The sequence below is a fragment of the Phoenix dactylifera genome, chromosome 15 (assembly GCF_051530095.1).
Source record: "Phoenix dactylifera cultivar Ajwa chromosome 15, Ajwa_hap1_PhDact_Kaust_v1.1, whole genome shotgun sequence".
NCBI classification, from domain to species: domain Eukaryota; kingdom Viridiplantae; phylum Streptophyta; class Magnoliopsida; order Arecales; family Arecaceae; genus Phoenix; species Phoenix dactylifera.
In genome coordinates, this window is record NC_143204.1 from 16,920,708 (window position 1) to 16,933,344 (window position 12,637).

The window sequence follows — 12,637 nt, forward strand, 5'->3', positions numbered from 1 at the left end:
CTGTGATTTTATATACTGTTAAGATGGATTGATGACTGTTGCACATTGTTTGAATGTCAAAATGATTGCACTTATGGGAGTTGTAGTGATGATTAAAATGTGGGCATGCATGGATGAATGCCTGCAGATTTGCCTCCATATGGAAAATAAGGTTTGCAGTCCCAGGAAAATTTATTAGTTTTGATGTTGATTACTTGAAGCATGTGAGACTGAGCAGCAGATAACCCAACTTATCCATCTGTTTGTTTTTTTTTATCACCTGGGCGTGCTCGGTGTTGCTTCTATTTTGTAAGGAGAGATGGAGAAGCTAGAATCTAGGTTTTCTAGCTGCTTCTGAAAATGCTTTTTTGATTTTTTTTTGACTTCTTGTAGGAGCACTTCTGAGAGGATCTTAGCAAACACTAATCTTTTTTTTTTTTGGTGCTTTAAGATCACAAATGCTTTTCTTAAGCAATAAATAGTAAAAACATGCCCTCAAAATCATCATTCTGTTAGATCAAAGACATCTATGCTTGCACTGTGATGATAGATTTGATCCTTGACATCAATGTGGACTTGGCTAAATGGAACCAGTCCATAAAGCCCCAATTTTTCCAACCATACATTGGATTACAAAAGTTGCTTCGAATCTCCTGGCTTGCCACCACCGCATGAGTCAGGATCGATGCTTGATCTGAGAGGAATGAAGCCTCTTCTTTCAGTACACATCCAAAGTAGAATGCTGCAGCAATGCCCATCTACACATTGTGAACCATGCCATTCCATGTTGTTGCATGCTCTCTATGTTTGAGATGAAGAGGGTCTAGTTCATGCTGCATATAGATAGGATTCATCTAATTATGCACTCTTTTGTTTTTCTTTTCTGCCCCCTCCCTTTCTTGATCCAGGGGCTGGGGGCATAACCATTGTTAAGCTTCTTTCATCATAGGTGTATGGAAGAAATAATCCAATTGGCTCGCCGTCGCCGGACTTGTCTTGTGAAGTCGGCACGATGCTTCAAAGAACCTGTGAACATACACCTTCAGACAAAAATCTATTGAAGATGACCTCAACAATGAACTTTTTTTTTTTTTTTCATGTTGACATAGAAAATGGAAAAGACGAGCATGCCGCTATCAAACTTCTAGGAAAAATTATAGAAGATGATGTGCTTAAATCCAAACTCAGACGACTTGATGGCAAAAATCTTGTTTTCATCCCATTGGATCTATTCTTTGGGGAGCACACTAGATCTAGGGGTGGCAATCGGGTCGGGTCAGGCATAAACAGGTCGGGTCAGAAAACTATAAATCTGAACCCGACCTGTTTATTAAACGGGTCAGGAATTACAAACCTGAACCTGACCTGTTTATTAAACAGGTAACCCGACCCGACCCGTTTAACCTGTTTAATAAACAGGTAACCTGTTTACCTAACCCGACCCGACCTGTTTAACCTGTTTGCCCAACTTGACCCGTTTAACCTGTTTAGGCCTGTTTAATCTGTCCAACCCAACCTGTTTAACCTGCCCAACCCGACCTATTTAGACCTGTTTAGACCCGTTTAACCTGTTTAACCCGTTTAACCTGTTTAGACCTGTTTAACCTGCCCAACAGTTAAACGGGTTAAACGGTTTAGACGGATCAGACATCTAAAATCCGTATCCGACCCAATTAATAAACAGGTTAAACGGGTCGACCTGTTTACGACCCGAACCTGTTTAGGCCAAACCCAAACCTGTTTATGACGGGTCGAACACGGGTCGGGTTGGCGGGTCGGGTCATATTTTGCCACCTCTAACTAGATCCCTTTCGATAAAGCCATGGCTATGTTAGATAATTGTGTCAATTCAATGCTTCAAGTCATCCAGTTCAGTGTGGCTGATCAAAAGACAAGGATATACGGTGCGTTGTGACTGCAACTAATTCAAACTTGACAAATGTGCTAAAACCTGTCCCCACCAATCTTTTTGCAAAGGCCTTAAATATTGTGGTCACCTTATGAACCACAAGGGAGCCAACAGCCCGCGTGAGACCCAAACATTAGATGTACGTAAAAACATTCTCGGTATGCCTTTCACTCACTGCTCATTGTTTATTGACAGTTAGCTGGTTTGTGTACCATTGACAAAATGATGCTTCAAGATTTTATGGATTCTGAAAAATTTATATCGGACATATGATTTGAATTACCTTATTCTATTCATAGCACTGATGTGCTCTATATACAAGTTGAGCCTCCAGTACAGTAGAATATAATAAAATTTCATGATTATGGAAAAGATATTAGGGATTAGATATAGTATAATACAATAGCAAAATTCTAAGATTTGATACAAATACTAATTTTGAATATGATAATCAGATTCTATAATTTTTGGAAATTGATCTGAGGTATCATACCAAGATTGTGCATACAATATATGGCAGCTATGATATCCAATATCGTATATACAAGAATAGGCGAGATTGTGCATGATTCTAAGTTGTAATACTCTCTCTCAAGTTGGTATAAGTAGATTCGTAATACCCAACTACGTTGCAGATAAAAAAATAATCACGGCCCAAAGCCTTGATAAAAATATCGGCACGCTGATTGTTACTTCGAAGGAACTTGGTCTGGATTGTGCCTACTTGTAGTTTTTTTTGAACGACATGATAATCTATTTCGATATGTTTTGTCTGCTCATGAAATATAGAGTTGGCAGTAATATGAAGTGCTGCTTGATTATCACAATAGAAAGACATAGGTTGAGGGTGGTGAATAGTCAAGTCAGAGAGTAGAACTTTGAGCCAGACTAATTCACAAGTGATAGAAGCCATTGATCAATACTTAACTTCAACGGTGGAGCGAGAGACAGTACTTTGTTTCTATGTGCGCCATGAGATAGGACTATCACCAAGAAAAAAACAATAACCTGTAACAGAATGGCGAGTAGTGGAACAAATTGCCCAATCAGTATCATAATAAGTTGAGATGAAAGCTGTTCGAAGCAGGCATGAGGATAGGCATGATTTGAGATATCTTAAGACTCAAATAGCAGCATCCATATGGGGTTGGCGTGGTGCCTACATAAACTAATTAAGAAAATTGATAGCAAAGGTAATATTTGGACAAGTGATTGTGAGATAGATCAAAGGACCTATCAAGCATCTGTATGGTCCAGGATCATGCAAAGGTTCGCCAACATCATGTGATAGCTTTAAATTTTGCTCCATCGGGGTGTGTGCTAGTTTAGCACCAAGAACAGTTGCATCTTCAAGAATATTTATGTCATATTTCTGTCGAGAAAGAAAAATATCTTTACGTGCTCTCAGCTAGATCAGTCATCTTGGAGGGTGACTCGGCTACGGTCATTAGTTGGATCCAGGGGGGTCTGAGAGCCGGTGTTGCCGACCATCCCTTGGTCCGCGATATCGGGTTGATGATGAGGGACGGAGGGGAGGTCCAGGCGAAGCATGTGTTTCGAGAAGCCAACGGGGCCGCGGATTGGGTGGCCACGTATGTGGCTAACCATGCCGGGAGCACCTTATGGGCTGGGGACGGGGAGCTGCCTCGGGAGCTCCGGGATGTTTTGTTTTCCGATTTTATTGGGTGTATCCGTACACGTGTTGTATAGATCGCCCGGTTTAGCAAAAAAAAAAAAAAAAAAAAAAAGAAAAGAAAAATATCTTTACTGGAGCGTACAACTTCAATGCCGAGGAAGTATTTAAGTGTGTCAAGGTCTTTAATTTGAAATTGATTTTGGAAGAAGGATCACTGCCAGTAATAAATATATCATCAATATAAACAAGCACAATGGTGATCTTGCCCTTTGATTTGATGGTAAAGAGTAAATAATCGATAACTGATTGAGTGAAACCAGCCTGAAGTAGTGAAGTGGAAAATTTAGATAACCAGTTATGGAAGGCTTGTTTAAGATTATATAAGGATTTGTTGAGGCGACAGACTAACTATTCTTCTTTCTCTCCCTTTCGAGAAAAATTTGGTGGCAGTTGCATGTAAACTTCTTTATGTAAATCACTATGGAGGAAGGCATTATTGGCCTCAAACTAGTACAAATGTCATTATTTGGCGGCTGCAATTGCAATAAGACAATGATCTGGGAGCAATTTAGCAATAAGAGCAAATGTTTTATGGTATTCTAGGCCTTTAGCTTGAGTATAAGCTTTAACAACAAGCCTTGCTTTATACTGTTCAATACTACCATCGGGCTTGTATTTGATCTTATATACCCATTTGCATCAGATGGTATGTTTGCTTGGTGGAAGCGGCATCATAGTCCAAATGTGATTAAACTCTAAGGGCTTAATTTCATCGGCCATAGCATCACGCCAGTGAGCATGTTTCATTAATGAGAAAAAGGAATTGGGTTTCTGAGAAGAAAAAATAGAAGCTAGAAAAGCACGGTGAAAGCTAGAGAATTTATCAAAGAAAATATAATTTTAGATTAGATACTTAGTATCTGTCATGAGGTTGTTTTGGTATAGGCAAGAAAAAAATGAAACATGAGAGCACTAAAAATCTTGAAGCCATTAGGGAGGACGTCGGATCCTTGTGGAGCATCTTGGAGGTGGATTGACGAATGATTCAGAAAGATCAACTAGTTCGATGGAATCTTGATTAGAAGTGGAAGAAGTAGAGAGGATGGGTTCCCCATCATTATTAGTAATGTGAGGAAGAAATGGTGATTGGGAAGAAAAGAAAATATAGATGTGTTGGCAAATGAAAAAATTGATTCATGGAAAACCACATCCCCACTAGTGAATATTTTTTTGTCAAGTAGGTTATACACATGGTAGGCTTTTTGGCTATAGGGATATCTTATAAAAATGCACTTACGTGCACGAGGTCCAAATTTATTTTTGGCTTGGATATGAGCAAAACAAAGAGATCCAAAGGTACGTAAATGGTGGTAAGAAAATTTTTTATCAAAAAATATTTCATGAGAAGATTTACTACCTAAAATAGGAGAAAAAAAATCTCTTAATAAGATAAACGGAAGTTAAAACACACTCACCTCAAAATTGGATTGGTAGGATGGCTTGAAAACGTAATGCTCGGGCTACTTTAAGGAGGTGTCTATGTTTGCACTCAACTACACTCTTTTGCTGCGGGGTGCCAACACAAGATGTTTGATGAATAATTTCTAAAGAATCAAGATAAAACTGCAATTGATGATCCATGAATTCCATCCCATTATCACTTCTAACCATTTTAATTTTACGAGAAAATTGATTGTCTATAAGAGCAATAAATTCTTAAGAAAATAAAATGTTTAATGTTTGAATCGCAAGAGAAATCTATATGCAACATGAAAAGTAATCCACAATTGTTAAAAAATAATGTGCCTCAGTATGAGATGGAATAGAATAACCTCCCCAAATATCAATATGAATAAGTTCAAAAATGGAGAAAGTAACAGAAGTACTTGTAGAAAAAGAAATTCTAGTTTGTTTGACTAGAGGACAAATAGTAGAAGAATCTATTTTATTTTAAAAAGTAGAAAGAGAAACAGAAATATCTTAGGCTAAAATTTTTAATCTTGGAGTTAACGGATGACCCAAACAATTATGCCAAAGACTCAAATGGGTGCAATAAGTTGTAAAAGTAGGAGAAACTTTATCCTTGTAGTAGTAAAGATCATCCTTTTCCTTACCCAGACCAATTAGCTTTCTCGTTGATATGTCATAAAAAATACAGAAGTTAGAAAAAAAAGATGGAAACACAATTATGTGTTTTAGTAAACTTATTAATGGATAGTAAATTTAAATTAAAAGTGGGTACGTAAAGAATCTTTAACTCAAGAGAAGGGGATATTTTAATTGTCCCTTTTTGGGTTATTTAAACTGCATCTTCAGTAGGTAGTTTAATGAATTGACGAGTTGGTAAAACTTCATGTGATAAAAAAAAGATTAGAGTTGGAGACCATTTGGTCAGAAGCACCTGTGTCAATTATCCATGTCACAGGTGGTGAGTTGGAAGGAATACCTGTCATGTTGATGGAAGTGGTGGTTTTGTCGATGTTTAATATGGATAGCAATTGGACATATTGCTTTGGCGTGAGCTAGGGCACAATAGATGGGCTAAGAAGATTTTCACTATTGGCAATGTGATTTGTAGGAGTAGAAGTTTTAGTTTCTCCACGGTGGTTCAGATAGCTGTGTAATTTGTAACAAGTGTCACATGTGCGACCAAGATTATTGTAGTAATCATAGTGTGGTCGTCCTCGATCGCCACGACCTCCACAGCCATATTCTCCACGTTGGTTATCGGAGTGATAGAATCGTGCTTGTCAAAACTTAAAGTAGCCATAATAGCGCCTTCAAAAGACTGCATCGATTTGACTTGCAGTGCCTTCTGTTTCTCCTCTTGCAAAATCAGGAAAAATGTCTAACTTACCGTAGGTAGTGGCTCCATGACAAGTATTTGGCTCCGAATGGTTGAAAAGGAGGCATTGAGCCCCTTAAGGAATAGAAATTTTTTTTTTATCTTGAGAGATTCGGTTCAACTTTTTCATTGCACCGTAAGTACAAGTAGGAAGTGAACATAGATCATTGATTTCATCCCAATATGCTTTGAGTATGGTAAAATAAGAAGCAACAAAAGATTGATCTTGAATATGCATCGAGATATCTCGCTTGATACAATAAATTTGGGCAGTCTTATTATGAGAAAAGCACTCCTCCAGATCTTTTCGTGCCTCTTTTGCATTTTCAAAATAGACTATGCTACTCACAAGATCTTTTTGGATTGTGTTCCAAATTTAGAAAAACACCATTGTGTTGCAACGTTGCCTTGCATCAAGTATTGCTGAACTTTCGTCAAACTTCTCAAGTGAGCCATAAGTAAAGCCAATTTTATTTTTGGCTAAGAAAGCAATCTTCATGGCACACCTCCATAGAGGATAATTATCACTAGTGAGAACTTGAGAGACCAGAACCATGCTTGGGTTATCTGAATGATGGAGAAAGAATGGTGACGTTATATTAATACTAGGATTAAAAATAACAGTAGAAGAGGCCATGATTATCAAATGAGAATAGAGGGCCAAGAAAAACAAACACCGAGAGGATTATAGGAGGACAAAAAAAAGGGGTTAACTAATCAAGAAAAAACCCGCTCTGATACCATGAACAATTTGTATTGGACGTATGGTTTGAATTGCCTTATTCTGTTCATGGCATTGCTATGCTTTATATACAAGTTGAGCCCTCAAATATAATAGAATACAACAATAAAATTTCATGATTATAAAAAAGATACTAGGGATCAAATATAGTATAATACAATAGCAAAATCTTATGATTTGATAGAAATACTAATTTTGAATATGACAATCAGATCCCATAATTTTAAAAATTGATCCGAGATATAATACTAAGATTATGTGTGTAATATGTGGTAGCTCCATAGCTATGATATTCAATATTGTATATACTATAATAGGCGAGATTATGCATGATTCTAAGCTGAAATAGATTTCAAATGAAAAGGGGATGCCAAGTAGCTCTTACCATTTGATTCCTTGGAGGAATTAATATAAGGTCCATACTCTCGGTACTATGTACAATATCCATACTTGAGTAGTATGGTATGGAGTTATACCATACCAATGCAAGATAATTAAGTGCATACCAATTAGGTACTAGTATAGTATTTTTAGCTTTATTTTAAATTTTTTAATCTTTTTGTTTTTAATTATTTTTCAAAGTTATGATTTCGTTTATGGAAGGTTATGAATGCTTGAAGCACTGTAGTGCACTTTTAACATTCCCATCCATTGGAGGAAAGAAAGAAGAAGAAAAAAAAGAAAGAACAAAGAAATGAAGAAAAGAAAAAGAAAATAGAGGGAGACCAAGAAAGAAAAGGAAGAAAGGAAAGAAAAGAAAAAAAAAAAAGGAAAGAGAAAGAGAGAAGAAGGAAGGAAGGAAATAAAGGAGAAAGAGGAAGGTAAGATGAAGAGAAAAGGGAAAGGAAAATATATAAATTCTTAAACAGCCTGCGTTTGGCTCACATGCAACGAAAGAAAAGAAGGAAGAAAGGAAAGAAGAGAGAAAGGAAAAAAAAAGGGAAAGGAAAAGAGAAGAAGAAGGAAGGAAAGAAATTAAGGAGAGAGAGGAAGGTAAGATGAAGAGAAAAGGAAAAGGAAAATATTATAAATTCTTAAACAGCCTGCGTTTAGCCGACATGCGATGATAGTTCACTGCCTTGAGACAATGGATACGTGTTCTAGAGTCTCCTGCTTGTTAATCCTATCATTCTGTTGCTTGTTCCATTGTTCTTTAGCTGCCAACCTTGCAGAAAACCGTCTCCCATCTGCAGTGGTGGTGGGAACTGTTTACTGCGACACCTGTTTTCAAAAGGAGTTCTCGAAGCCAAGCCACTTCATAGCAGGTCAATCCTTTCACATCTATCTCACTTGAACAAGATCCAATCTTTCAAACATCCGACAAACTCTTTGTTCTACTTTCACCACAGGTGCTTCGGTGGCAGTTGAATGCGGGAATGCGGCGACCAAGCCCAGCTTCCGCAAGGAGGTGAAGACCAACGGGCGCGGGGTGTTTAGAGTTCGTTTGCCGCTTGAGATCAGCGAGGACGTAAAACTGATCGAGTCTTGCTCGGTGGAGCTAATTAGAAGCAACCTGCCATTCTGTTCGGTAGCTTCCTCTGCCATTTCCGCCGGCCTCCGTCTCAAGTCTATAAGGAACGGGGTCCATGTCTTCTCAGCTGGGTTCTTCACCTTCCGGCCTTCGAAGCAACCGGAGCTCTGCGATCAGAAGACAATTGTTGGAGATCAGAAGCTCGGTCACGAAGCATTAATCTTCTTTCCACCTTTTCCGCTGCCACCCAACCCATTTCTTCCATTGCCACCTTTTGGTGGTGGACTTCCGCTGCCACCCAACCCATTTCTGCCACCACCTGTGCCACAGCCACCACCATCGCTTCCACCACCAGCTGTGCCGCAGCCACCACCATCGCTTCCACCACCAGCTGTGCCGCAGCCACCACCACTTGTGCCACAGCCACCATTATCGCTTCCACCACCAGCTGTGCCGCAGCCACCACCATCGCTTCCACCACCAGCTGTGCCATCAAAGGAGACCTCCCCATGAATGAGACTGTATCCTTATCCGAAGTTGTGCTGGGTTAATGACACTATATCATCTGCTGAAGTTGTTATGTAGCTGTTGAGTTTTCTACGTACAGGCATTTGCTTTTTAGATGAGCACAAGTGATAACGTAAATGTGAGTTTGCTATTCGAATAGCAAATGGACTGGCTTAAAGAAATTAAAATTCTGGTTCCTAAGAATGTTTTTACAATTGTAATGAAAACCCTGAAGAATGTTGAGGCGCAAACTTTTACTGCAACTTTCTTTTTCTTTTTCTGTTTTCTGGCAAAGCTTTTTTTCATTGTAACTTCAAATCATAACGTTGGTTGGTAAGCAAATAAGCACAAGTCACCACGCCCCTCTCTTCTCAGTAAGGGGCTTTTTCTTTAGGATTATATACTAAAAGATAGATTCTGAGCGGGCCATTTTGGGCTGGTTTGTTTTGGGCTTAAGGGGCTTCGTTTTATGCATTTTGGCCTGGTTGGTTTTGTTGAGCCCATACTTAGATCACTTGGTCAAAGTATTGCACTTGCTTGGGTCTACACTTAATCAAAGCAATGACTCGATGCTTGCCAAGTTGTACCAATCCTATTGCATTGAGATGACAAATAATTTGATTCTATGTAAGATCATATGCACACGACCTCAATTACTTAGTAGTTTCTAAACAAAATGTTTAGTAGTATAAGAACAAACCCAACAAATTGATAAGCCAATTGAAATTGATCTAGCTGCATGACTAGATGGATTTTTATTTAAACTTTCTAATTTTGGAGTGCTATCTTGCTACTCTTACTTTTTCTTTTTTTTTCGTTTTTTATTTCAGAGATGTATATATTTCTGATTATTATTGATTTATTATCAAGTATGGCATCTTATTCAACAAGGAAGCCTACAAGGGGGAGTGTTCATTCATAATATGGGAAGATTTTATTTGCTATTTCTTATTTTTAGGATTTAACAATTGGTGTAGGACAAGAAAAAAAACAAAAAGAAAGGAAAGGATCAAAGTATTTTTCTTTTTTCTATGTCTCAAGAAGCACATGATCAGAAGGATGATTGAGGATGGGAACTTCAGGAAGATGAAATAAGTACAATGCATGGAGATCGAGGAGGCCATCATGATGACAATCCTCGATCGGAAGTGCACCCAATCTTTTAAGATTAACAACTAGGTATAAATTTTATTGCTACTAGAGTTTTTTTTTTTGGTAGTTGTTGATTGGAGAGACTTTTGGATTTATTAAAAATAAAGTTAATGTACTTTATTTAAGTCTTCATAATTCTGTATTTTCTTCTATTATTTCAAAGATTTTATTATTTCTAAACTAAGCCAAGAATTATTTTTTCCTTACAAGCATTAAAAATTATTCTATATGTCACATATTTGGTAAGATATATTATATTTTATATAAAATGTAAGCTATATTTTTTTAATATTTTATATTTGTTTATTTTTATCTCTCCTGCATCATGAGGCATGTTGTTTGTAATCCACTAAAGGGTGCCTTTATTGTTGAAATAGTTTTCTAAATTACTTATCATCACAATTTTATTGTGTCTTCCACATTTTTTTCTCACATGTTGGACCTCATTAATCACAAGATAATGAAATGAACCCAAAGAGATGAAGCATGCATTTCTTGCAATATAGATAAAGTTTTAAGCTTGCTTTTTTTCTGGTACAGGAAATTTAATGCTTCTTAGGGATGATGGATTCTTATTCTACTTCTTTTTCTTCTTTTTTGAGGAATACCCAGGATTTGAACCCTAAAACTCCTCCAAAGGAAAGCCTTTAAGAGGTGCCAGTAGGTCTCGTATCCGGTTCTCATCATGTCTTTTCTAATTAACTCTTTTTCCTCCACTTTTGGTCATAACAAACGTAGAGTCCAAGGCCAATCTTTTCTTTCCAACCTCTTAAAAGAATTGGGCTAGAACTCTAGATTTAACCGATACACAAAAATCTCACATTCAACTATTGACTAAAACCTGAGGTCAAAACAAAGCATACCTCTTCAACATGATGGTCCCTTTCATATGGTTCCAATCTAATGTCAGATTCTATTGTTGCGATTTTCATGTTTCCACCAACTATTTTTTTTTTAATTTCTCTGGGAGATACGAAGACAACCCAGCACATTGCTGAGGGGAGAGAGTTCCCAATCATCAGGACCAAGTTCTGTTGGCCCTTACAATAAACTTCTTAGGAAAAAATTCTACCCATAAACTAATGGAATAACGATTAGTAGAAAGGTCATGATGCTATTGAAATATTGCAATCTAATTGTCTCAGGAGTTCCCTTCTCAATTGCTCGTAAAAGGGAAAAGAAGAAGAAAATTGCAATATAATCTCTTCATTGGATCATAATTACTGGTAGTAGCAAGAAGGAAGAAGAAAGTCTCCTTAGATTTGATCTATGACAGATGTACATGTCCTTGAAGCTAAGTGTTGATGAAATTTTAAAAAGTTCATTTCTGGGCTAATTAATCTGCCATGAACTATAAATGTGGTGTCTAAAAAACTAAATTAAAATCTTGTGAAAATTTTATAGGAAGGCAATTATTAGCACGTTGAAAGTTGTGCAGTTCTAGGCTAATTATTGTTTCTGGCTTGACAGGTTGTACCCATGTAAGAGCTATATGAATGTTGTTTTCTACCCAAAAAAATAATAATAATAAGCCTACCTTGGGCCATTAACAGGGCTCCCTTAATTGACATAACTTCTTGCCCATTACGATTAAAAAGAGGACTGAGCTTGTAACACCAGACGAAGGCAATACATCGATCTGACCTGACTGGATTAGGCAATATGTTGGATCCGGATCTAAAATCAAAAACCAGAAAATGTAGTCGGGTAGGGTCAGGGTCAAGCATACGCGGTCTGATTTTATAGCTCCAAGGGTCAAGAACAACCTTGTCTAAGCTTTAAGAGGTAAAAATATACTATTTGTTACTATTTCATCAAAGAGCTTCATTTTTTTTATATTATCAGCTGATGAGTATTGTTGGTTTATATTGCTGGTTAATGGATTTATTTTTGGTTATTGGCCCATGCATCTGGCGTTCATGCATGGTGGACGCGGTTGTAGAGCAAAAAAATGCTGGGGTGATAAGATGCATGCTGATGATGTCAGATATAAAAACTACGAGTTCTAAATTAAAATTTAAGTAAGTGATCACCTCTTCAATTATGAATAGCAGCAAAGTTTTCGCTTAAAAATTATAAAATTCAGAACCTTTCTACAATGGAGATTGTATTCTATTTTATCTGACTGACTATTTCTTGTGCATTGAAGATGAATGTTGTTCATATCAAATCTCACAGTTTTTACTCTTTGTTTAGACCTTTTAGTAGTACTCGGAACATGGAGGATTACCATTGGTTATATGAATTGAAGTATGATAACAAATAATGTAGGGTCAATGTTTAAATTAGCTTTCTGGGTTCGATGATGTTGCTGCTTTTATGAGGGAAAAATGATTCATCTGAAAACTTGGTAGGAAATATGATATCTTTTGCCGAACACTATCACTCTTATATAA

At 37.2% G+C, this 12,637-nt stretch overlaps 1 protein-coding gene across 1 annotated transcript; it reads left to right on the plus strand.

The window, feature by feature from the left end:
- The first annotated feature begins 114 nt into the window (after positions 1-114).
- Positions 115-10,067, plus strand: LOC103704293 (uncharacterized). Its single transcript, XM_008787523.4, has 2 exons — positions 115-8,376; positions 8,461-10,067. Exons 1-2 carry the CDS (start codon positions 8,175-8,177, stop codon positions 9,093-9,095), a joined length of 837 nt encoding a protein of 278 aa, XP_008785745.3. The 5' UTR covers positions 115-8,174; the 3' UTR covers positions 9,096-10,067.
- The last annotated feature ends 2,570 nt before the right edge of the window (positions 10,068-12,637 follow it).

Bases quoted from the DNA above. Each gene is read 5' to 3' on its own strand.
- LOC103704293 (XM_008787523.4), top strand. From the start codon at position 8,175: ATGATAGTTCACTGCCTTGAGACAATGGATACGTGTTCTAGAGTCTCC. The intron at 8,377-8,460 runs GTCAATCCTTTC...CTTTCACCACAG, and splicing joins GCCAAGCCACTTCATAGCAG to GTGCTTCGGTGGCAGTTGAA.